At 40.3% G+C, this 26,996-nt stretch overlaps 1 protein-coding gene across 5 annotated transcripts in view; it reads left to right on the top strand.

The window, feature by feature from the left end:
- cc2d2a (coiled-coil and C2 domain containing 2A) overlaps window positions 1-26,996 on the top strand; it is a 210,618-nt gene that overhangs the window by 81,440 nt on the left and 102,182 nt on the right. For all 5 annotated transcript variants that reach the window (XM_060831773.1, XM_060831764.1, XM_060831753.1 and 2 more), the window contains 5 exons: window positions 48-219; window positions 2,206-2,342; window positions 2,463-2,594; window positions 14,274-14,483; window positions 23,847-23,947. In XM_060831773.1, the coding sequence (XP_060687756.1) occupies window positions 48-219; window positions 2,206-2,342; window positions 2,463-2,594; window positions 14,274-14,483; window positions 23,847-23,947 (752 nt within the window). The remainder of the gene's footprint in view (window positions 1-47; window positions 220-2,205; window positions 2,343-2,462; window positions 2,595-14,273; window positions 14,484-23,846; window positions 23,948-26,996) is intronic.

Below are 26,996 nucleotides of genomic sequence, written 5' to 3'. Positions count from 1 at the left end.
ATATTTCTTGGAATATAAAATAATACTTTGTCTCTTGGTTGTTGTAGGAAGAGGATCAACCACTTGTAAAAGATAACATGGATAATGAAGATGACTATCTCTTCATAATTGACCAGACAGCTCGTGATTTTCTTGTAATAAAGGCTCCTGATTATGAAAGCTACTATAGTCGACAACAGAAGGATAAAAAGGTCCTTTTTACCCCCAGCATTCTTACAGGTAATGTACTTTGAAGTATGGCTTCTGGCATGTATTGATGATGTTCTACAGAAAGCATGACTGATTAAATTTTGGAGCTTATTTTGAGGTTAGAAAGACTCATGGTAGAAGTAGCATTTTGTGATATTCGCAATGTCTGAACAGTATTTGAAATTCCTTTTTTTTCTTGTTAATGAATTAACTTAATTATATATTTTTAAAAAGCTGATGTCTTTATTGAAACGCAAGGCAGGTGAAGCTATATTGATTAATAATTTTGAACAGTGATTTAGCCAAAGTAAGTGAATACCTGATCTGTAGATTGAAGGTTACGCATTGGTGTGGAGTTTGCATGTTCATTTAAACACTTTCTATTAATTAGTGTTCGTGGTTTGCATTAATCCTTTACACTACACTGTGTTAATTATCAGATTACATCATCAGTGATGTCACATGTTAACACATTGCATGGAACCTGAACGTGACTGTGTAGAATTCGAGAGCTGTCTTGTTGTGATCCCTCTTGTGTATATTGTGCATATTTAATAATAAGGTTGATGTTCACTAACAAACAATAACTTTTATCAACAAACTCAGTATGTTCTTACTACAAGGTGGCAAGCCATTTACAAATTTCTCTGGTAAGAATCCTGGATGACACCATGGAAGGTGAAGTCATCAGCTATGCAGCATGAATTCTCAGGGAATACCCAAAGCAGTAAAAAGATGATCAATCATCTGGTGCTATGGAGTGAGAGACACTCCAGAATCAATCTGAAGTGCCTTTCTTTTGGGTACACATTCCTTCATCTCAATAGCCTTGGCTTACAAATATTTGAGATCCTGTGGAATATCTAACTCTTATAATCAGTCAAAAGTAACAGCACTGAACATATCAATCAGAAGAATCCAAGGTGTCAGAGATAAAGTACAAACCAGACCTTCAGCATCTTTTATGCAATGACTTTTACTTCAAATGTTTGTTATTTACAACAGTCTGCTACTAACCTCCTTCTACACTCACATAAAGAGAGTCAAGGCATCAGAAAAGCCTGTAGCAAGGAACACATTGACATCTCATTGTCTAGGCTGAAGAAGGTAGCAAACTAGAGTATCAGTCTCAAAAAGAAACAGAAATTGCTTCTGAAACTCAGCAGGTCTGGCAGTATCTGTGAAGAGAAAACAAAGTTAACGTCTCAGGTTCAATGATCTTTCTTCAGTGAGTTGAAGAGTGAGTACCTGGCAAATGATTACAACACAGAACAGATGAATGCATTGCTAACAGCACTGTAAGACTGACAATTACAGGTATATATATGAAGGGCACACAGAAAATTCATGAGCAGAAAGTTTGGAACAAAAGTGGGGACTTAAGGCATACATTGTGGTGGGAAAAGAACATCTTGATGAGACCTTTGCTTAACCAGTACGACTGAAGGTCATGAGCACACAGAGCGGCCACTTCAGAATATTAACAGTTGGTAAAAAGCTAAAAACAAGCCCCAACAATGTGCAAGTGTCCAAGTATTTGACGATATTATGGAGCAAGATGTATGTTCTTCTTCAGGTATATAACAGACCCACTGGATTATTTCTACTATTCAGGCTTCACAGATCCTGGTCACGTTCGGGTTTGCTGACATCATAATTATGTCTTGGAAACTAATTTTATTTTGAATATAGGAGTTATAGTGCCCATTCTTTTGGATTCCACATCATGACTGTATCAACCATCTGAGGGTCCAGAAGCTTTTCCAATAAGAGTATGCAGGCAGGTGACTGCTACTCTTATCAGATCTGTGATACTCTGTCATTTTTGATCATATCTACTCATTATTCTTAAACTCTTGCATATCTTGAGTACTGTTTAAGATTATTTGATACCACAATAGAGCTACCTCATGAAGTTGTGTAGGATTTATTCCCAATTCAGGGAAGCTGGGATCTTTGGCTCTTATTGTTGTTCCGTGAGCTGGTTGTCTTTAATAAATTATTCTTGATGTTCAGTGGCCACATCAGAGAAGATTCCTGAAGACATGCAGCCACGGTTTCTTGAAGATGAAGGCATTTATGTTGGCGAAAGACCAAAAGTTTCCAAATCTAACCAGAACATCCTTGAGCATCGTTTACTTAAAAACAAAGAGGTAGGTTGAACAAATAATAAGTGGCGTGGACCCCACTTTCAGAAAATAAGTAATCATTGTATTTTGCGCAAAACATTTGTTTAAGAACTTCGGCAAAAATATTTTCATTCATAATCCTAGGGGAAGAAATGGTTCGGAAGTGATGGCAGAATTATAGCGTTACCTAACCCTATTAAACAGACCTACACCAGACCGCCAATTTTCTCACTCCATGAAAAAGTGGATCCTGCAATAGAAACATTCTATAAAAAAGTAAGTAAAACCATTATAATAAAATAATAAATGTCTTCATAGTTCTATAAATGATTTTATAGCATATTAAATAGTAGAATTGACTGTTTATTATGCTTTATAACTGCAATTTTATTTACATATCACAAGAATAATGTATTGATAAGGAAAAAATTGAATGTCTGTAAATCGCAAGTAAATAAAGTCATATGTGGATTTATCACCCGTTGTGAGATTACTGAAGTAAGAGAAAAAGAAACATAGAATATAGCAGCAAGAGCAGGCCATTTGGACATTCAAGCCTGCTACACCATTCAGTATGATCATGATTAATCATCTCAGTACCTTGTTTCTGCTTTTATCCCTTGTCTGATGATTCCCTTGATTAGTAAGAGTTAAATCTACGTCTTTCTCAAAAGTCTTTGATCTTTTGGTCTGAACGTTTTCACATGGCAGAGAACTCCACAGGCTCATCACTTTGAAATAATTTCTCCTCAACTCTGTCCTAAAAGACCTTTTCAAGTTGTAGTTTGTTCCGTCAGTTCATGGGTATCAAAATGGTATGTCGATTGTAAATCTACATTTCCGGTCTTGACTTGGCTTTCCTCTTCCTGCACTTTGATTTATTGGTCTACCAATGTTTCATGGCATGCCAAAGCTGCTCATCTGTAATATTCCAGTACTATTTTCCTATACAATTAATTTGCCAAGTAGATCGATAATCTGTGACTATCATTTAATTCTGTACCATTGGGTACACTTGTAGTCATTTCAAATCTCTCTCAATTTCTGAGCCAAAAATAGTTTTCCAAAATAATTTGTTGTTGAGGTGTCAGTGTTAGACAGGGGTGGACAAAGTTAAGAATCACACAACACCAGGTTTTAGTCCCAACTGGTGTTGTGTGATTTTTAACTTTGATAATATGTAACAGGGCTATGACTTGGAAGCAGGATTTGGTCTTTCGAGAGGAGTCTTGATCAAATGGGTCAATGGATTGAAAAATGGCAATTGGGATTCAATCTGGATAATTGTGAAGTATTGCATTTTGCACAACAAGGTAGGGTTTATACAATTCATGATAGGGCCCTGGGTGGTGTTGTAGGAAGAGGGACCTAGGGGTGCAGGTACATAATTCTTTGAAATTTGCTTTACATATAGACAAGGGGCTTAAAAGGCAATTGGCACATCTGTTTTCATTGTTCAGTGCTTTGTGTATAGGAGTTAGCAAATCATGTTGAATTTGTACAGGACGTTGGTGAGGCCTGTTCTAGAATATTGTGTCCAGTCCTGGTCGCTCAGTTATAGGAAGGATATTATCAAGCTGGACAGGGTTCAGAAGACATCTGTCAGGATGTTGCCGGATACGGATGCTTTGAGTTATGAAGAAAAGCTGGATAGTCTGGGGCTTTTTCATTGGATCATAAGAGATTGAGAGGCAGCTTTATAGAAGTTTATATAGATAGAGTTATTGGTAATTGATTTTTTTTCAAGGATGGGGGATTTCAAGCCTAAGGGGCAGATTTTTAAGGTGAGAAGAGAGAGATTTTAAAAAAAGATGCGAGAGGCAAATGTTTTACACAGAGGGTAGTTCACATGTGGAATGATCTTCCTGAGGAAGTGCTGGATGCGGGTACAGTTACAACCTTCAAAATAAATTTGGATAGTAATATGAATAGGAAAGGTTTGGAGGGATATGGGCCAGAAACAGGAAGGTGGAACTAGTTTAGTTTGCAATTATATTCAGCATGGATTGGACTGAAAAGGGTCTGTTTCCGTGCTGTATGACACTCACTCTAAGGTAATGGCCGATCTGTTTGTGGTCTCAACCTCACTTTCCTATTTGTTCCCCATGGTTCCTGACTCCTTTGTCTGTTGAAAATTTACTTAATTCTGCCTTGATTAAGTTCAGTATTACCTGATATTACTTTCTGGGGAAAGAATAACACTTCTGAGGGAAAAAAGAACATTTCTGCTCATCTCCAACCAAAAGGAAGACCTCTTATTCTTAAACTGTGTCCCCTAGTTCTAGCCTCCTCCGCAAAAGGAAACTTCCTCCCAGCATCCACCTTAGGAAATCTCTTAGGATCTTATATGTTGTGGTTCTGTTCGCCGAGCTGGGAGTTTTTGTTGCAAACGTTTCGTCCCCTTTCTAGGTGACATCCTCAGTGCTTGGGAGCCTCCTGTGAAGCGCTTCTGTCATGTTTCCTTCGGCATTTATAGTGGCTTGTCTCTGCCGCTTCCAGTCGTCAGTTGCTGTCCGCTGACCCACTGATTCTATCAACAAACACATCGACCTGGACCCAATATACCGGCCACTACAGATTTTTAAGGTGAGAAGAGAGAGATTTTAAAAAAGATGCGAGAGGCAAATGTTTTACACAGAGGGTGGTTCACGTGTGGATTCATGACAGAAGGAAACATGACAGAAGTGCTTCACAGGAGGCTCCCAAGCACTGAGGATGTCACCTAGAAAGGGGACGAAACATTTGCAACAAAAACTCCCAGCTCGGCGAACAGAACCACAACAACGAGCACCCGAGCTACAAATCTTCTCCCAAACTTTGATCTTATATGTTCAATAAGATCACCCCTCATTTTTCTAAGATACATTGGATACAGGCCCAGCTTGTGAAATGTTCCATGAAAACATAAACCCCTTATCCTAGGAACAAGTCAGAAGAACATTTTCTGCACTGCTTCTAATGTAATTGTAGCTTTATGAAATAAGGAGTTGAGCATTGCACACAGTATTCCAAATGTCTTCCCGAGGTTCTGTATAGCTGCAGTAAAACTTCCCTGATTTTATATTCTGTGCCTCTTCCGATAAATGCCAACATTACATTTTCCTCCCTAATCACTTGCTGTACCTGCATACTACCCTTTTGTGATTTACATAACAGCACATCCAGATCCTTCTCTCCATCAGAGTTCTACAATCCCTTTCTGCATAAACAATACACTGCTTTTTCATTCTTCTTGTCAAAGTTTACAAGCTCAGAATCTCCCAAATTACATTTCACCTGTCAATATTCTTTACTCTGTTACTTAACCTGTCTACATCCCTTTGCAGATTCTCTACCTCTAGATTGCTAAACTTTCCTAACTATAGTATTGTTAGCAAATATAATTATTCACCTCGCATCCATATCATTGACATAGACTGTAAACGGTTGAGCCCTACACTGATTCCAGTGGCCCACCACTAGTTGCAGAATCACAGAAGAATCTTAGACTCCCAAAATGTGGAAGCAGGCCATTGAGTTCATGATCCTCTGAAGAGCATCTCACCCAGAACCACCCCCTACCCTATCCCTGTAATCCCGTATTTAATATAGAAATCCACCTAACCAACACATCCCTGGACACTATGGGCAATTTAGCATGGCCTGTCCATCCAAGCTGCATGTCGTTGGACTGTGGGAGGAAACCAGAGCACCTGGAGGAAACTCACGCAGACACATGAAAAACGTGCAAACTCCATACAGTCAGTCACCTGAATCGAACCCAGATCCCTGGTGCTGTGAGACAACAGTGCTAACCACTGAGCCAGCGTACCACCTCAGCCACTCCAGTTGCAGCCTGCTAACCTTAAATAAACCTTTATTCCTATGCTCTGCTTCCTGTTAGTTAATCCTTTGTATATGCTAACATTTTACCTCTACACCTTGTGATCTTATTCTGTGTAAAAACTTTTTATGTGACATCCTATTGATTGCATTTTGGTAATTGATGTATACCACATATACTGGTTTTCCTCTATCCACCTTCCATGTTATTTACTCAAAAACATGATTTCACTTTCACGAATTCATGTTGATTCTGCCTGATTATCTCATAATGAAGTGAACCTTAACTGATATGTTTGAGTATTCCTCATTCAGAGCAGTTCCTTGAATATCTTGATGCAAGTTCCTAATGGAAATATTTGCGTTTGAGCTATGATATCACTGGAAAACGATGCATCAATAAAGAGAGAAATTTTCTGAAGTAATTGCTGAGGATTTGACTTCCAAAGCTGTATCAATTATGAAGTTTCTGTGTTAAATCTACTCGCCTATATAAATGAAACTAGATTTGAAAGGCATGTAATTTTGTACATCAGCTGCGGTTACAATGAAGTACTCTCTATTCAACCTCTCCCCTCACCTGAGGCATGGTGACTCTCAGGATAAACCCACCACCAGGTATTTCTCGCTAATGAGAGAGCAGCCCTATGCTCTGGTAAGATTATGGCAACTTTACCTTTTTTTAAAATTTTATACGTACTGAATTAAAGTATGCATCTTAACAATATATAAGCTCCCAAGGCAATAATTTTACCCCAACTAAGCTCTTGCTAAAAATATAGACTTTGGATTTCAATTAAGATGTAATGTGTGACTTTGTCAAGGTGAAATTATTTTGTGCGTCCTCAGTTATACAGTCTTCAATTTCATGAATCCACAAATTGAGCAAATATCATTGATTATCGACAGGAATTTGATCAATGGGCTTTTTATTACTTACTGATTTTTACAAACTGAAATCGAAAACTTATTTGAAAAATTGATGCAAATGAAGGCGTAGGCATTGTTGATTTCAATTAACTACTGGTTACTGATGTTCTGTTATAATGGCAAATCAATTGGCTGAATGCCAACTCATTTAAACGAATTTAAACAATTTACAAGTATTTTGTCATGCCAGTTTGAGATATCTCCCACCTTACTAATCTTACAGCAATTCTTTGTTTTTTCTTAAATCTATCTATCTTGTAAGCCATTGCACAAGTCTTTCTTTTTCCTCAAGTTTGATGCTGTCTTTAACATTTTTAGTCAGCCATGGAAAATGGTCCTCACTTTTGATATATATATACTTACTGACTTTATCGCTTATTGTAAACCATAGGAATTGAATAGATTCTAACCACTCAGCAATAGTTAGTTCTTTCCCCATAGAAAAGAAGAACCAATTCATACAGAGTGAAAAAGTTAGAAAGAACAGAGGAGTACCTGTACTTCCTTCCTCTCCTCATCTAACTCCCAGGCATTCTGTTCAAGCTTGCAAAGTCACATTGAGATGTTGCTATTCATGTGCTTGTGTGCTCAGCCCCAGGTACAGTAAAACAGTTTCACTGGTTACCTTAATTAACCATTTGTAATTGATCTCAAGTAGAGAGAGGTTTAAACCTAAGGAAATTAGAATTTAGCAGAAAATTGCCATAAAATATTAACTGTGAAATAAAAATGTTATTCAATTTTTGGACTTTGTTCACAAACTGCTAGCACTTGGTTCAAACTTATGTGCTGTTCATTTCTGGACGGTTCAACGGTGATAATTCACCATGATCATCACCTCAGAACATATTATTCATGACTTCAGCTAGAGTTAGGTTTGGTGATGTTGGAAGGAGGGAAATCTGATTGAAAACATTTAGAAGTGCCACTGATTATGTGCAGACATGAATTTCTGTTCTGCACAAGGTCGCTCACCCCCATACCAATTATGCCATTAGTTGGACATTTATTATCCAATAGATGGCAGTGAATAGCCAACACAGCTGGACAGGAAATTCTGTGAAAATCACAATAGTATTGCACAACAATTCTCCAGTGATGAATTCCAACGCAACTAAGTTGAATCAAGTTTGTAAATAGTGGGAAATAAAATATTTTTACTTTTGGTGTTCACTGTCAAAACCAATGATTCTGAGGTTAGGCAAAGTACAGTGTAGACACCAATACAATATCCCAACAGATTTGGAATACTTTGGGGTGTGTTTAGGCAGAATACTCTCACATTCAGTTTAATCAACAAGCTTTCTTGTTACAGTTCTTAATGGCTTCTTCATCCCATGTCCCATAATTAAAAATTATTCAAATTAAATCATAGTGCAGTGCAGGAACAAACCCTTCAGCTCACCATGCCTGTGCCAACCATGATGCCATTCTAAACTAATCCCATCTGCCTGCACATGGTCCATATCTCTCTGTTCCCTGCTTGTTCATCTGTCTGTCTGAATGCCTCTTCAACATTGCTGTCATATCTGCTTCTATTACCTTCCCCAGTTGCATGTTCCCGGCAACTGCTTCTGTTTTAAAAAACCTTGCTTAACAGATCTCCTTTAAACTTTCCCCTTCTCACCTTAAACCTGTGTCCCCTATTTGACATTTCCATCATGGGACAATAACTTCGACTATCCATCCTATCCATGTCTCTCATAATTTTATATACTTCTATGAGGTCGTCCCTCAGCCTCTGACGTTCTAGTGAAAGCAATCCAAGTTTGTCAGCCTTTCCTTATATTTAATGCACTCCAACCCAACAACATCCTGATAAACCTTTTCTGCTCTCTTTCCAAAGCCTCCATATCCTAACCAATAATGCAGCAACCACAACCTCACTCTTGTGGCCTGACCAAGCTCTTATACAGATGCAAAATGACTTGTCAACTTTTATTATCATTGCTCTGACCGATGAAGGCAAGACACTTGCTTTACCACCTTTTCCACTTGTGTTGTCACTTTCAGGGAGATCCCTCTGTGTATCTGTGCTCCTCAGGGTCTGGCCATTTACTGTATACTTTCCTCTTGCAATTGACTTCCCAAAGTATATCACCTCATACTTGTACAGATTAAACTACATTTGCTATTTCTCCTCCCAGCTTTTGGGCTGATCTGTATCTTACTGCTTCCTTTGATATCCTTACTCACTATCCACAACTCCATCGAGTTTCATATCGTCTGCAAATCAGACCACCGACATTTTAATCCAAATCATTTATATATTTTACAAATGACAGTGGTCCCAACACTGATCCTTACAGAACATCACTGGTGGTGATATCGTGGTACATATTGGCAACAGTGATATAGCCAGGAAAGGGATTAAGGATCTGAAAAGTGACTATAGGTTGGAAGCTGAAGAGCAGGATGATCTCAAGTTTGCTACCAGTGCCACGAGACAGTGAGGTGAGGAACAGTCAGTGAGTGCAATTTAACATGTGGCTGTGAGGCTGGTGCAGGCGGGAGGGCTTCAGATACCTAGACCATTGGGATCCCTTCTGGGGAAGGTGGGACTTAATCAAGAAAGACGGGTTGCACCTGAACTGGAAGAGCACAAATGTCCTGAGAGGGAGATTTGCTCGTGTGGTTCGGGAGGGTTTAAACTAGTTTGGCAAGGGGGTGGGAACCAGAGCTACGTATCTGAGAGGGGGATAGTTGTAGATGGGGCAGTGACCGGATGTAGTGAATCTATCAGGACGGTTTTTCACGTGATGAAACCAAGGTATTGGTTAAAGTGTGTCTGCTTTAACGCAAGGAGTGTCAGAAATAAGAGTGATGGATGAACTTAGCAAGGACCAGTACTTGGGACTATGATGTTGTGGCCATAACAGAGATGTGGGTTTCACAGGGGCAGGAATGGTTGCAAGATGAATTAGGGTTTAGAATGTTTAAAAAGAACAGGGAGGCTGGAAAAGACGTGGTGGGGGCGCGGGGAGCATTGCTAATTAGAGAGTGCATCACAGCTATAGAAACGAAGGTTGTTGAGGAAGGTTTGTCTACTGAGTCAGTATGGTGCAAGTTAGGAACAGCAAGGGAGCAGGCACCTCATTGGGGGTTTCTACAGACCCCCTAAAAGCAGTAGGGAGATTGAAGAACTCATATAGGCTGGCAGATTTTGGAAAAATGCAGATATAGCAGGGTTGTTGTTATGGTTGACTTCAATTTTCTCAATATTGACTGGAACCTCGTTAGCGCAAATGGTTTGGATGGAGTTGTTTTTGTCAGGTGTGTTCAGGAGGGTTTCCTTACTCAGTATGTAGACACGCCAACGAGGGGAGAGGCCATTTTGGATTTGGTGCTCGGCAATAAGCCTGGACAAGTGTCAGATCTCACGATGGGTGAAACAGTTTGGTGACAGAGACCATAACTTCCTCACATTTACCATATCCTTGGAGAGGGAAAGGAGCAGTTACCAAGGGAAGATATTTATTTGGGGAAAAGAAAATTATGACACTATCAGACAGGAGTTGGGAAGTACAGATTGGGAGCAATTGTTCCACAGAAATGTCACAACAGACATATGGATACTGTTTAAGGAGCAATTGTTGCAAGTGATGTACAAATTTGTTCCTCTGAGACAGTCAAGAAGGGGTAAGATTAAGGAGCCTTGGATGACAAGAACAGAGGAGGTTCTCTTGAAAAGGAAGAAGACAGCTTACATAACGTGGAGGAAGCAAGGATCTAGTACAGCTTTAGAGGATTACAGGCTTAATAGAAAGGAGCTCAGAATTGGAGAGCCAGGAGGGAGCATGAAAAAGAGACAGGAAGGATTAGGGAGAACCTAAAGGCATTTTACGCATAAGTGAAGAATAAGAGAATGATCAAGGAGAAGGTAGGGCCTGTCAGGGATCGCATAGGGAACTTGTGCGTGGAGCCGAGCAGATAGGAGAGGCCCTAAATAAGTTTTTCTTTGCTTTGGTTTTCACTAAGGAAAGGGACCTTGTTGTGAATGAGAACTTTGAGGAGCTGGGAAACAGGCTTGAACAGATCAAGATTGATGAAGTTGATCTGCTGGAAATTTTGGAAAACATTAAGATTGATAAGTCCCCAGGGCCAGACCAGATTTATCCTAGGTTGCTTTGGGAAGCAGGAAAGGAGATTGCTAAGCTGCTGATGAAAGTCTATGCTTCCTCATTCTCCATGGGAGTCGTATGGGAGGATTTGGGGGAGACGAATGTTGTTCCTCTTTTCAAGAAGAGTAAAAGGGAAATCCCTGGCAATTACAGACCAGTCCGTTTTATGCCTGTGGTCAACAAGGTTTTTGGAAAGAATTCTGAGGGATAGGATTTATGACTATTTGGAAAAGCATAGAGTGATTTAAAGGCAGTCAGCATGGCTTTGTGAGGTGAGGGGCAGGTCGTGCCTCACAAGTCTTAATGAGTTCTTTGAGGAGGTGACGAGACAGGTCAACAAAGGCCAAGCAGTGGATGTGGTGTATATGGACTTCAGCAAGGCACTTGATAAGGTTCCTCATATGTTTAAATATTTTATTAGTGAAAGTTTCATACAGCAAACTTAAGATTTCTCCATACTCATGGTGACACTACTGTCTCATTCTAATCAACATACATGATTATTTTATTACATTATTTCCCTGATTCTTTGTCTGGGGCAGAGCTGCTGGTAGTTATAATTAGAGTGATCTAATAGCATTGTCTAAAATAATCATGCATGTTAGTGAGAATGAGATAGTATTGAGACCATGAGTATGAAGAAATCTTAAGTCTGCAGTATGAATCTTTCACTCTGACAAAGTGTTTAAACTTCGTTTTATATAGGGCCATGTACAAGCACAGTGCTGTTAGTTTCTCCATTTTGGATGTGATGGATCTTAGTTAATCATTTGTTATAGTACTAGAGGTATTTGTTATTGCGAAGTGATGGACAATTGAAAAAACATCAGCTTGCCTCTGAAATTTTCCTTTTTCCTGGCTCCTTCAAGCTATTAATACTGAAAGATATCAGATTTATTTTCGGAAAGCCAAATCCTTCACTCTAAAGTAGGGAAAAGCAGAGATGGCACCAGTTACTCTTGGAAATCTCTGATTGTTTAAGAGGCCCATCTGCATTAGGGTCAAGTTACAGTTATACATTAAATTTCTTGGCCATGAATTTACACTAAAGTTTGTCAGGTCTCTTGCCATAACTTTGACTGGAAATTGGCAGAATGCCCAGAGAAGCGACACAAACTGCTCCGAATGAATGCTCACATTGTTTCTCTGGAGGTTTTCTCAGTTTCCCAACAAAGTTATCATATTATTCATTAGCAACTGTTATATCTGTTTTGTGATTAAGCAGCAATGCTGAGTGGAGTTGACTAAGACATTGGTTTTCAAATGTTGTTGGTTGAAAAAGCCCCTTTTCCATGCTACTTTGGGCAAGTAGCTTTCTCCTTGTAAGCCACCATTACAGCATCCATCCCTAAGAAAATGCTCCCTTTCATGTCACTGGTCATATTCTTGCAAGGTTACAGTTCACTGTGCAAATGTGGAAGCTGTGGACTGGTGTCTTCCAATGCTAGGTATGCATTGAGTTTCTGGTATGAAACTCCATGTTTATGTATTTTATATATTGATATTATATAAATTTATGTGCACAGTGTAACGCCTGAGTCAATAATTCTTGGACTTGGTCAAAAGTCATAATAGGTCAGCTGTTCCAGGATTAGATAACTTTCAGGTTGAGTGTTATGGTTCTTTGTGCTTCATTGGACAATTGACATCTCTGCCTGAAAGTGGAGTCTGCTTGGTCAGCCAGTTCAAAAATAGCTTAGCTTACCCACAAGCTCAGGAATCATTATAGTGACTTCAATGTTAATATGAATCTTCTCTCCCTGTCCCTCCAATTTTCAGTTCCCAAATTGTTCCTGGCCTCTTGAATCACAAGTGTGCAGAATTGTCCAAGCAGTGAAGAAGGCCATTCAAGTCATCATGCCTGCATTGGCTGACCTAATGAGCAATTCAGCAGAGACATTCCCTTGGCTACTCCCCATAGCACTGCTCAGTCTTCCTTTTCCGATAACATCCTGACTGAATCTGCGTCAACCACATGTCCTAGATCTTAACCACTCGTGCATGAAATGTTTCTCTTTCTGTGACTATCGCTTCTTTTGCTAATTACTATAAATCAGTGCTTCCTCACATTCAGTCAGGAAATGTTTGTTTTGCGCTTTAATGTTGTGTTGTTGCAAAGGAAAGTTCCCCTCCTTTCCCACTTTTATATATTCATGTTTGTTGGGGTAGAGTGGACCAATGCCAGAAGCCTTCTGTGGTGCCAGCAAAATTATTATTTTTCACGTCTGAGCCTAGGCTTTGAGTGTTATAGCAGAGTGTGAAAATGGAGACATTTGACCCCTTATCCTGTCACCATCTGCTGAAACATATTTTTCAATGGCCCGAAGATCACAACTAAAATGAAGAATACGGACTGGTATTTCCTCATACCTCCTTCATTCACTAAGGTATGCGGGTGTTGATTGTCGCCTCGCCATTCTGTTCCTCTTGTTGCAGTGAACACGTTTGTCTGAATTAGCTGATACAGCTTAAAGTCACATTAAATAGTGAATTGATCTGTAAACCATCAAGGAAACTGTTAAATTTGCTTTGACAATTTTGTTAGTGTGCACTTTCTCTCTGAAAAATGGTAATGTGAAAAGGCAGTCACATGGTATGAGAGTTGCTGGCAAGGCTGCCATTTACTGCCCAGATGATTAATAAAAGTCATTAATATAGATTTGGTGAAAAGCTGAGACTTCAGTCCAGATCCCTTTGTAGCATCAATTAACACATTTGAGGAACAAGAGAACATACACTTTTATCTTTTTGTGTCCCATCCAATTTTCTCTCCCATCCACTTAATTACTTGTATTGTAAAGTCAGTGCTAATTTGTTGTGCCCTCAGTTTTGTTAATCATACTTTGTTCAGATCTTTACAAGTCCCTGTGATTGGAATTGAATGAATAAACTGTTTTTGGGTCACCTCATTTCCTGTCAACAATAACTGAGCGGTCATTTAATTGCACAAATTAACATTGATGCAGCTAAAACACTTCAGCTTCAAGTGCAATCTGACTGTTATAATTTCTGGGAGTGTGAGTTTGTATATTTGTGGCAGATTCCTTAATTTTTACAAGTTCTGTTTGTGTTGTAATTGCAGGCTGAGAAGTCCATTGATGATAATCGATACATTGCTGGTTCAACGGAACTACAGGGACGTTTTCAACTGGACATCGATATTTCTGGCATAGTGTTCACACACCACCCCATGTTTAGCCGTGAGCATGTGTTGGCAGCCAAGTTAGTCCAGCTGTATGATCAGTACCTGTGTCGACAGCAACATAATCTTGCTGGCCTTTACTCTGACAAGGTATGAGACTGAGGTATGAAGGAGTGACCGTTATAACCTCAAATGTCACACCAGCTGTGAGAGCCATAAGTGAAAGTGCCTCGCAGCTGAAGATTTTAAATGTCCTTCCTAACTTGCAGGTAGCACTATAACTTCAATTCAGATGTTCCAACAGGGCAAGTGAAGACCCAGTACTATAACTCAATATCAAATGATATTGACAAAGCAATTTATTTTCTAACACTGCATTCATTCATTAAATGCTGAATTTTCAGTCACTGCTTTTAGTATAATGGACACAAAGTACTGTTATTTGACAGTGGGTTTGTAGGCAGGGCTTGAAAATTGCCTCAAGTGGCTTTTCTGCAGAATGCAGCATTACTCAGATAGATGAAGCTGAGCCTTTAACTGGCCAACCATTTTATTTTTTTCTCTTTGTTTTAAGGAGAAAGTTCCTTAATCTTCTGTTTTGTTTTCTTTTCTTTATTTAAATCCCTCAGTGCTGCCAAACAGCAGTCATGCTTATTTCTGCCCAGCACCCTGTTGTGTGTGTGTGGATGTAGGACACAATGAAGAAACAAGTGCGTAAAACTTTGTTCATATTCCACCACCAGGAAGCAAAAAACACCCGAGTGGTCAGTGACAAGCACTGCCCTTCTCTTCAAAGGCAATGCCTTTGTGATCGACAAAATGAAGTGAAGGGGAGAGGAGGGAGTAAATAATAATACAATTGGAGGGGGTGGCCAACACATTTTATTCCTTCATGGCAGGTGGCAAGGCCAGCATTTGCTGATCATTCCAAATTGCCTTTGAATTGACATTGATAGGCAATTGGAAGGGAAGTTGGATGTTAACCACCTTACTGAAAGTCTGGAATTACATGTAAACTATACCATGTAAGGATGGCAAATTTCCTTCCCTACAAGATGCTGTCATACAAATGAGTTTTACAAAAATCAATGAGAGTTTCATGCAAACATACAAATTTGATTACCCAGCCACTCAAGTAACCTTTACCATTTAATAAGATCATGCTGATGTGATTATTCTATTTCTTCAATAGAAGAAATAACCCTTGCTTACTGAGAATTTGTCCACTGCTGCCTTTAAAATGTTCAAAGCTCTGCTTCCACCACCATTTCGGGAGGAGAATTCCAAAGGTACACAATCCTCTGTGAAAACAAAGTCTGCTTGTCTCTGTCTTAAATGGATGACATCTTAATTCTAAACAATTGCCTCTATTAATAGATTTGCTAACAAGAGGAAACATTTTTTTTCCACATCTACCATGTAAAGATCTATCAGGGCCTTATATCTTTCATTCAAGTCACCTCTTACTTTTCTAACCTCAGTTGATAAAAAACTAGTCTATCCAACCTTTCCTCATAAATCAGCCTGCCTTTCCATGTATTAGTCTGTTAAACTTTCTCTCAACTGCTTCCAGCTCATTTAATCCATTCCTTAAATAAGAGCATCCATGCAGTACACAGTACTCCAGATGTGGGATAATCAAGGTACTTTATAACCAAAGCATAACCTTTTTACTTTGCATTCAATTTCTGTCACAACAAATGACAACATTCTATTACACTTCATAATTATTTGCTGCATCCCCATGTGATTCAGGCAATAGGACATCCAGATCCTTCTGAATCTCAGAGCTCTGGAATTATTCATTATTTAGATTATATGCTTCTTTATATTCTTGCTGGCAAAATGGATAGTTTCACATTTTCCTACATGATACTCCATTTGGTAAACCTTTCTCCACATGAATAATCTGATCTATTTCCCTTTGTAACATAGAATGTTATAGCACAGGGCCTTCGGCCCTCAATGTTGCGCCGACCTGTGAAATTAATCTGATGTCCATCTAACCTATACCATTCCATTATTATCCATGTCCAATGCCCATTTAAATGCCCTTAACGTCGGCATCAGTCTACTACTGTTGCAGTCAAGCTATTCCACACCCTTACTACTTTCTGAGTAAAGAAACTTCCCAGATATCTGTCCTAAAGTTAGCACCCCTCAATTTAAAGCTGTGTCACCTTGTGTTAGCCTTCACCATCCACTGTCCACCCTATCTAACCCTCTGATTATCTTTACGTCTCGATTAAGTCACCTCTTGACCTTCTTCTCTCCAAAGAAATCGGCCTCCGTTCCCTCAGCCTTTCCTCATCAGACCTTCCTTCCATACCAGGCAACATCCTAGTAAATCTCCTCTGAACCCTTTCCAAATCTTCCATATTCTTTCTATAATACGGTGACGAGAACTGTACACAATACTCCAAGTGCAACCTTACCAGTGTCTTGTATAGCTGTAGCATGACCTCGTGGCTCTGAAACTCAGTCCCTTTACCAATAAACTCTGACACACCATATGCCTTTTTAACAAACTTATCAACTTGGGAGGCAACTTTCAAAGATTTATGCACCTGGACACCAACATCTCTCTGTTCATCTACACTGCCAAGACTTTTACCGTTAGCCTAGTACACTGCCTTCCTGTTATTTCTTCTGAGGTGAAATACCTCACACTTTTCCGCATTAAACTCTGTTTGCCACTTCTGCGCTCAGCTCTGCATCTTATCTATGTCCCTCTGTAATCCACAACATCCTTTGGCACTATTCACAACTCTGCCTACCTTAGTGTCATCCGCAAATTTACTAAACCATCCTTCTACGCCCACATTCGGATCAATTATAAAAATGACCAACAGCAGTGGACCCAAAACAGATCCTGTGGCACACCACTGGTAACAGCTCCGGGATGAACATTTCCCATCAACCACCATCCTCTGTCTTCTTTCAGTTAGCCAATTTCTGATCTAATTTACTAAATCACCTTCAATCCAGAAACTCCGTATTTTGTGCAATAACCTACCGTGTGGAGCCTTATCAAACACCATGCTGAAATCCACATGCACCACATCAACCGCTTTACCTTCATCCACCTGTTTTGGCACCTTCCCAAAGAACTCAATAAGGTTAGTGAGGCATACCCTTCACAAACCATGTTGACTGTCCCTAATCAAGTTATTCCTTTCCAGATGATTATCAATCCTACCTCTTATAACCTTTTCCAACACCTTACCCACAACCGAAGTAAGGCTTACTGGCCTATTGTTACCAGGGTTGGCTGGACTCCCCTTCTTAAACAACAAAATAACGTTTGCTATTCTCCAGTCTTCTGGCACCACTCCTGTCGACAATGATGACATAAAGCCAAAGGCTCTGCAATCTCCTCCCTGCTTCCCAGAGAATCTGAGGATAAATCCTATCCAGCCCAGAGGTCTTATCTATTTTCAGATTTTCCAAAATTGCTAAAACTGCAATCTTTTTCAACTGCAATCCCATCTAATCTAGTAGCCTGTATCTCTGTATTCTCACTAATATTGCCCTTTGCCAATGTGAATACTGATGAAAAATATTCATGAAGCACCTTCCCTATGTCCTCAAATTCCGTGCACAGCTTTCCACTACTGTCTTTGATTGGCCCTAATCTTACTCTAGTCATTCTTTTATTCCTGATATACGTATAGATGGCCTTAGGGTTTCCTTGATCATATCCACAAACAACTTCTCATGTCCCCTCCTAGCTCTCCATAGCCCTCTCTTTAGATCTTATTACTAACTTATAACTCTCAATTCCCCTAACTGAGCCCTCACACCTCATCCTCACTAAGCCATCTTCTTTGTCTTGACAAGAGCTTCAATGTCTTTAGTAAATCATTGCTTCCTCTCTTGACTACTACGTTGCTGCCTCATTGGTATAGACTTATCAAGGACCCGCAGTGGCTTTCCTTGAATAAGCTCCACATTTTAAGTGTGTCCATCCCCTGCAGTTTCTTTCCCCATCCCATGCAACCTAAATCTTGCCTAATTGCATAATAACTGCCTTTCCCCCAGTTATACATTTTTCCTTGCGGTATATACCTATCCCTGCCCATTGCTATTGTAAACATAACCGAATTGTGGTCACTATCACCAAAGTGCTCACCTACCACCAAATCTAACACCTGGCTGGGTTCATTCCCCAGTACCAAATCCAATATGGCATTGCCTCTTGTTGGCCTGTCTTCATACTGTGTCAGTAAACCCTGCTGCACACATTGAACAAAAACTGACCTATCCATACTTGAACTATAGTATTCTCAGTCAATATTGGGGAAGTTAAGGTCCCCCACAACAACGATCCTGTTACTCGCTCCTATCGAGATCTTTGCTATCCTTTCCTCTACATCCCTGGAACAATTCGGAGGCCTATAGAAAACTCCCAACAGGGTGACCTTTCCTTTCCTGTTTCTGATTTCAGCCTGAACTACCTTAGTGAATGAGTCCTCACATGTTATCTCAGCTGCTGCAATACTACCCTTGATTAACAATGCCACACCCACCCCTCCCCTTTTACCATCTTCTCTGTTCTTACTGAAACATCTAAATCCTGGAACCTGCAACAACCATTCCTGTTCCTCCCCTAGCCATGTCTCTGAAATGGCCACAACATCGAAATCCCAGGTACCAACCCATGCAGCAAGTTCACCCACCTTATTCCAGATGCTCCTGGCATTGAAGTACACACATTTCAAACCAACATCCTGATTGCCGGTGCCCTCTTGTGACCTTGTAAACCTATCCCTGACCTCACTACCCTGAACTTCCTGTACACTCCTGTAGCAAACTTCCCCTCCAGGATATTGGTACCCCTCTGGTTCAGATGAAGACCATTCTGTTTGTAGAGGTCCCACCTTCCCCTGAAAGAGCTCCAATTATCCAAGAATCCAAAACTCTCCTTCCTGCACCATCTCTGTAGACACATGTTCAGCTCCCCTCTCTCCCTGTTCCTCGCTTCACTAGCATGTGGCACAGGCAACAAACCAGAGATAACAACTCTGTTTGTTCTAGCTCTAAGCTTCCACTCTAGCTCCCTGAATTTCTGCCTTAGATCCCCACCTTTCTTCCTACCTATGTCATTGGTGCCTATGTGAACCATGACTTGGGGCTCCTCCCCATCAAGGATCCCAAAAACACGACCAAAGACATCACGAACTCTGGCACCTGAGAGACAACATACCAACTGTGAGTCTCTTGTTTCCACAAAACCACTTATCTGTCCCCCTAACCATGGAGTCCCTAATGACTAAAGCTCTGCTCTTCTTCCCCCTTCCCTTCTGAACAACAGGCACAGAGTCTACGCCAGACACCTCTGCCCCATTGCTTACCCCTGGTAAGTCGGTCCCCCCCAACAGTATCCAAGACTAGTTGTTGAAGGGAACCACCACAGGAGATCCCTACACTGCCTGCCCGTTCCCTTTCCTACCCCTGATGTTAACCCATCTGCCTTCCTGTAACTCCTCTCAGTAACCCCCTCTACCTTCCAAATGATCTGAAGTTCATCCTGCTCCAGCTCCAGTTTTCTAACACAGTTCTTAAGGAGCTGGAGTTGGGTGCACTTCCACAGATTAAGTCAGCAGGGAGATCTTCTAATGCCCTACCTATTTTTATGTCATCAGCAAGTTTAGTAAATGTACCTTTCTTGTCATTAATTAAATTATCCACTTGTGCTTATTGTATTCTAACCATGCCAGCATTCTACCCCCTTAAACCCCAGTAATGTTTGCTGTGGAGACTTCTGGAAATCTGAGTACAAGACATAGACTGGTTCCTTTTCATCCACAGGACATGTTATTTTCTTGCAAGAACTCTAATAAATTTTATTTTGCTTTCATTAACCTTGTTGATCCTGCTTGCTTACCTTGAACTTTTCTAAGTGCCTTACTACAATGCAATTAATAACAGCTTCTAACATCTTCCCTATGATAGATGTTCATCTCATTGGTCTTTAATTATCCACTTTCCCAATCTTTTTGAATAAAGGAGTTACATACACTTCTTTCTAATTTAATGAATTTTGCCCAAATCTATGTTATTTTATAGCTATCTCACTAGTTACTTCTTTTAAGACCCTGGATTCAAGTTCATCAGGACCAGCTGTTTGCTCACAGGTCACAGTAGTTTGCTTGGTACCATTTCCTTGGTAATGTTTTTGAGTTCCTTCCTCCTTTCCATTTCCTGATTACAATTATTTCTTTGTTAGACCATAAGACACAGGAGTGGAAGTAAGGCCATTCGGCCCATCGAGTCCACTCTTCCATTCAATCATGGCTGATGGGCATTTCAACTCCACTTACCAGCATTCTCTCCGTAGCCCTTAATTCCTCATGACATCAAGAATCTATCAATCTCTGCCTTGAAGATACTTAGCGTCCCGGCTTCCACTGCACTCTGCGGCAATGAATTCCACAGGCTCACCACTCTCTGGCTGAAGAAATGTCTCCGCATTTCTGTCCTGAATTGACCCCCTCTACTTCTAAGGCTGTGTCCACGGGTCCTAGTCTCCTCGCCTAACAGAAACAATTTCCTAGCGTCCACCCTTTCCAAGCCATGTATTATCTTGTAAGTTTCTATTAAATCTCCCCTTAACCTTCTAAACTCCAATGAATACAATCCCAGGATCCTCAGCCGTTCCTCGTATGTTAGACCTATCATTCCAGGGATCATCCATGTGAATCTCCGCTGGTCACGTTCCAGTGCCAGTATGTCCTTCCTGAGGTGTGGGGACCAAAACTGGACATAGTACTCCAAATGGGGCCTAACCAGAGTTTTATAAAGTCTCAGAAGCACAACGGTGCTTTTATATTCCAACCCTCTTGAGATAAATGACAACATTGCATTCGCTTTCTTAATCACTGACTCAACCTGCATGTTTACCTTTACAGAATCCTCAACTAGCACTCCCAGATCCCTTTGTACCTTGGCTTTACGAATTTTCTCACTGTTTAGAAAGTCTATGCTTTTATTCTTTTTTCCAAAGTGCAAGACCTCGCATTTGCTCACATTGAATTCCATCAGCCATTTCCTGGACCACTCTCCCAAACTGTCTAGATCCTTCTGCAGCCTCCCCACTTCCTCAGTACTACCTGCCTGTCCACCTAACTTCATATCATCGGCAAACTTCGCTAGAATGCCCCCAGTCCCTTCATCCAGACCATTAATATATAATGTGAACAGCTGCGGCCCCAACACTGAACCCTGCGGGACACCGTTTGTTATTACTTATATTCCATAGAGTGAAGACTTATGCTAAATATGTGTTGATTTCTACTGCCATCTCCCTATTTTCCATTATTAATTCAACAGACTCACTTTGTACAGGTCCAGTGCTCACCTTGTTAACTGCAAACATCTATAGAAACTCTGATAATCTTATTTTCCATTTCGAGCTAGCTGTCATACTCCAATTTTTCCATTATTTTATTCTTCACAGTTTTTTTATGCTCTGTCCAATCTTCTGATCTACCATCTTTAAGTTTGATAATATCTTTAACTTATTAAATTATTTGTGGATGGGGGTGGGGGGTTTGCAACAAGAACAGAAATTTCCAGTGTATCTCAGCAGATCTGGCAGCATATGAAAGAAGAAAGCAGAGTTAGCATTTTAAGTCCAGTGACTGTGCATCAGAACAAAAGTTACAGAACTTTAGATGTTAACTCTGCCTTCTTCCTGCAGATGTTTTTGTTTCTGATCTCCAGCAGCTACAATTTTTTTTGTTTTATTTTGTAATGTGGATAGCAGGTTGAAATTTTTTTCTTTCCCTTTGGAATTTACCTATTCTGTGTATTCTGAAATATTGTCTTAAATGCCAGTCGCTTCATTTCTATTTACCTAAGAATCCCAATTTGCCAATTCACTTTAGCCAGCTCTGCTTTTATGCCCTCATAATTATCCTATTTAAAATTTGTATTACTAGTCTTGGATTCAGCTGCAAATGTGTTGCTAGTCAAAGCACAGCAGGCCAGGCAGCATCTCAGGAATAGAGAATTCGACGTTTCGAGCATAAGCCCTTCATCAGGTAATAAGAGAGAGAGAGCCAAGCAGGCTAAGATAAAAGGTAGGGAGGAGGGACTAGGGGGAGGGGCGATGGAGGTGGGATAGGTGGAAGGAGGTCTTGGATTCACTCCTCTCCACTCAAACTGAATGTAATATTCAATCAAATGGTTACTGCTACTTAAAGGTGCTTTCACTATGAAATCATTTATTAATCCTACCTAACTGAATAAAACATGTTCTAATATAGTCTGCTCACTGGCTTGCTCCAGAACATATCATTCTCAGACACTCTCTGAAAACTTGCTGTGAGCTCTTCTAGGTTACCTTTGTCCATCTGATTTTGTTTTCATTTTTATGAAGATTAACGTCCCCCATGGTTATTGCTGAAAGGTTTCCATTATTTATTCCTTTATTCTCCATCATTCCATGTTGCCACTTTAGGCGGTCTGGACTCCGGCCCCCCCCGCCCCCGAGTGTCTCCTTGACTTTATAATTTCTCACCTTTATCCAAATCACTTCTGCATCCTGATCATAGGTCATCTCTCTCTTGTGCTGAACAAGAATTATTGTTTATTACAAGTAATTAGACGTTCGCTACAGGTAAACCATTCTAAACAATTGGCATATGACATTTATATTGAAATTCTAATTCCCATTATGAATGCCCCCTTCCATGCAGACAGACAAACAGACAGGAAAAGTAGGCCATGGGCAGGAGGAACAAATAAGACAGACAGATCATTAGTCTTTTTTTCCCAGGTTCTGTTGCTGATTTATGACTTCTACTGGCCAGCACATTGCTTCAGTCATCTTTCTCCAGATGCTTTTGCTGGTTGTTCAGAGATACAAAGTGACAGTCACTTATAGGAAGTCTGTGACTGATCAGTTGCAGGAAAGATAAGCTGATTTCCTTCTTGTTTAAAGTTATTTTTGATTGTAGAGAGTAGAGAGACCTGAGCTGAGAATGAACTGAGTATTTCTCTCTCTCTCTCTCTCTCTCTAAGTTGATCCCAGCTCCAGGCTGCTTGGTTCCCTGAGAACCAAACACACGATTGTTGGCAGGCACAGTGTCTTTGTCATTGATAACTGGTCACTAGTCCATAGAGTAAAAAGTGAGGTCTGCAGATGCTGGAGATCAGAGCTGAAAATGTGTTGCTGGTTAAAGCACAGCAGGTCAGGCAGCATCCAAGGAACAGGAAATTCGACGTTTCGGGCCGGAGCCCTTAGACCCCATAACCAATTGCTAGCCAGAGTTGCATCTATACACTCACCTAGCTCGTATTTAAACAGTTGTTTACTCCATGTCAGGTTACTTGCTTTCAAAAACATACAGCCAACTTTTAATTTTTTTAAAATTAGAGGTTTCTCATTTCATTTCATTTTTATTAGTTTCTTGTTCTTGGAGTGCGAAACCAATCAACCCTACTTCGTGTAAAACTGGTGTTAAATGTTTCTTCAAGTGACTACTTTGCAATGCTTTCTGTTTTCAGCTGTGTGCTCTAAGGAATGCAGTGAAGAGCATTACTGATTATCATAATGTGCACATCTCAGCAACACAGCGAAGACTTGTGGAATATAAATCTGAGATCAGGTAGGCAAATGTGATAGTGCTCAAAGTTAATCAATTTTAACTCACTAATAACGCCAGACTCACTGTCTGGCAAAGATCTTTGCTTCCTCACTCTTCATGGGAGTCGTACAGGAGAATTGGAGGGAAGCTAATGTTGTTCCTCTTTAAAAGAATGGCAAATGAGAAATCCCTGGCCATTACAGACCAGTCAGTCTTACGTTTGTGGTCAGCAAGGTTTTGGAAATAATTCTGAGGCATAGATTTATGACTATTTGGAAACACATAGCATGATTAAAGGCAGTCAGCATGGCTTTGTGAGGGGCAAGTCATGCCTCACAAATCTTATTGAGTTCTTTGAGGTGACGAGAGGTCGACGAAGGTTGAGCAGTGGATGTGGTGTAAATGGACTTCAGCAAGGCATTTGATAAGGTTCCCCATAGTAGGGTCATTCGTAAAGTCATGAGGTCTGGGATACAGGGAGATTTGGCTATTTGGATTCAGAATTGGTTGGCTGACAGAAGGCAGAGAGTGGTTGTAGTTGGAAAGTACTCTGCCTGGCAGTCAGTGGTGAGTCGTGTCCCACAGGGCTCTAATATTGGACTTCTGCTCTTTGTAGTTTTTATAAATGACTTGGATGAGAAGGTTGACGTGTGGGTTAGTAAATTTGCTGAAGAGACACAAAGGTTGGAGGTGCCAGCGATAGTATGGAGGGCTATTGCAGCCTGCAGCACAACATAGACAGGATGCAGAGCTGGGCTGAGAAATGGCAGATGGAGTTCAACCTGAATAAATGCGAAGTGATGCATTTTGGAAGGTTGAACTTGAATGCTGAATGTAGAATTAAAGACAGGATTCTTGGCAATGTGGAGGAACAGAGGGATCTTGGTGTTCACATGCGTAGATCTTAAAGTTGCCACCCAAGTGGATAGGGTTGTGAAGAAAACATATGGTGTTTTGGCCTTCATTAACAGGAGGATCGAGTTTAAGAGCCGCGAGGTTTTGCTGCAGCTTTACAAGACCCTGATGAGACCACACTTGGAATATTGTGTCCAGTTCTGGTCGCCCTATTGTAAGAAAGATACAGAGGCTTTGGCGAGGTTGCAAAGAAGGTTTACTAGGATGCTGCCTGGGCTTGAAGACTTGTCTTACGAAAAGAGATTGACTATGTTTGGACTTCGCTCGCTGGAAGGCAGGAGGAAGAAAGGTGACCTGATCAAGGTATACCAGGTAATGAGAGGCATGGATAGAGTCAATAGCCAGAGATTTTCCCCCAGAGCATGATTGACTGGCATGAGGGGTCATAGTTTTAAGATATTAGGAGGAAGGATTAGAGGAGTTGTCAGAGGTAGGTTCTTTACGTAGAGAGTTGTGAATACATGGAATGCGTTGGCCAGGGATGGTGGTGGAAGCAGAGTCATTAGGGATATTTAAGTGACTGCTGGACATGCACATGGACAGCAGTGAATTGAGGGATGCGTAGGTTAGATTATTTTATTTTCGATTAGGAATAATCCTCTGCACAACATTGCGGGCCGAAGGGCCTGTTCTATGTTCTAATAAGTCATCATTCTCATATGGTCTCATTCTTTTAAGTTCTGAAGAAGTGTCACTGGACTCCAAATGTTAACTTTGCTCTCTTCACAGAGGCTGCCAGACCTGCTGAATCTTTCCAGCAATTTCTGATTTTGATTCTCATATTCTATTGATTTTAATGACATATATAGATCTGAAGAGTATTCTTATTCACTAGTCATAACAATAAAATGTCAATATGAGCATAAAGCAGATGTTAGAATTGTGTTAGAAGAAGGAAATTATATCCTTTGTATCTGATCTGACCTTTACTCTTGACAATGCACATCCTGTATTGACACACAGCCTTCACTTGTTGCAACATGTATTGTCATTTACCATTATATTTTTGGAGATCTGACACTTCCAACTCTTCAGAAATTATATCCATGTGAAAGTTACTTTTAACTAAAAGGGCAGGAGCTGGGTGGAGAGATTCCTTTCTCCATAACTCTTCTTTGTGCAAGCTGTTGACTTGTTGCTCATTCTAGCGGAGCATTAAACCAGTAATGCGTAGGTTAGGAAATCAGCAACATTGCGAAGTTACTGCAGGGAAGTGCAGCACCAGGTCAGCAGAGCTTGTGCTGTGGCATATGTAGAAGTAATGGCTCAATTTTTCCAAGCTATGATATGGATCAGGTGAAACAGCTTCATCTAAAATTAATGACCAGATGCAGGGAGAAAAAAAAATCAGTAACCTTAAACATCACTGGTCATCGATGCCAGATTTGGAAATGATTACCATTCATGAATCATTCTCTACAACCAGAACAATTTTCAGTTCAGAAATTACATACAGCTCAGCTGAATGAGGTACAGCATTTCCTGAGACAGATAGACGCCACCAGATATTTGTTCTTGCACAGTGTTATTCCAGCTTCCCACATCAAATGACATGGCTCATTCTGGTTGGTATCATCCACTTGGTGGTGCTGTGTACAATAACCATGTTTAGTTTTGCTCATGAATAGTGCAGATAAATCAGTGGAATCCGTTACAACAACAACCAAGTTTATTAAGAGCTGAGATTTATGGTAGTAATTGTGAAATTGTCAGGCTTTGCTGTCATTTTCTTCTCAAGTGTGCGCATGAGGTTAAATAGGGAAACTGAGGGTTGTCAGAGATTCTAGGGGTGCAGTGATATCAATTATAATAGTAAATTGAAATTTGTGGATCAGAGACCAAAAGTCCTTAAACAAACTGTACAAACAGGATCCTATTTCGATCAAACACCTTTTGGAACATTCATGAGCAATCAAGACATCCTAACGTTATTAAAAGCCAAAATAACACAAGCTCTGGGATGATAACAGAAAGACTGTATCAATCATCTCATTAAATGAGGATTGAGTCAATGAACTAATTAAAGATCATCATCTTTGATAAATAATGAAAAGATCAAGATCGGGAAGCGTTTTAAAGCTAATGCAAAGTTTAACTTTTGAATTTATTACTTTTGGGAGGCAGTGATGAGAATGTAAATAAAGGGTTAAGCATG

Source organism: Hemiscyllium ocellatum, chromosome 1 (assembly GCF_020745735.1).
Source record: "Hemiscyllium ocellatum isolate sHemOce1 chromosome 1, sHemOce1.pat.X.cur, whole genome shotgun sequence".
In the NCBI taxonomy this organism is placed as follows: Eukaryota; Metazoa; Chordata; class Chondrichthyes; order Orectolobiformes; family Hemiscylliidae; genus Hemiscyllium; species Hemiscyllium ocellatum.
The sequence above is the reverse complement of the archived record's forward strand: the minus strand, read 5'-3'. Positions and strand labels throughout refer to the sequence as shown.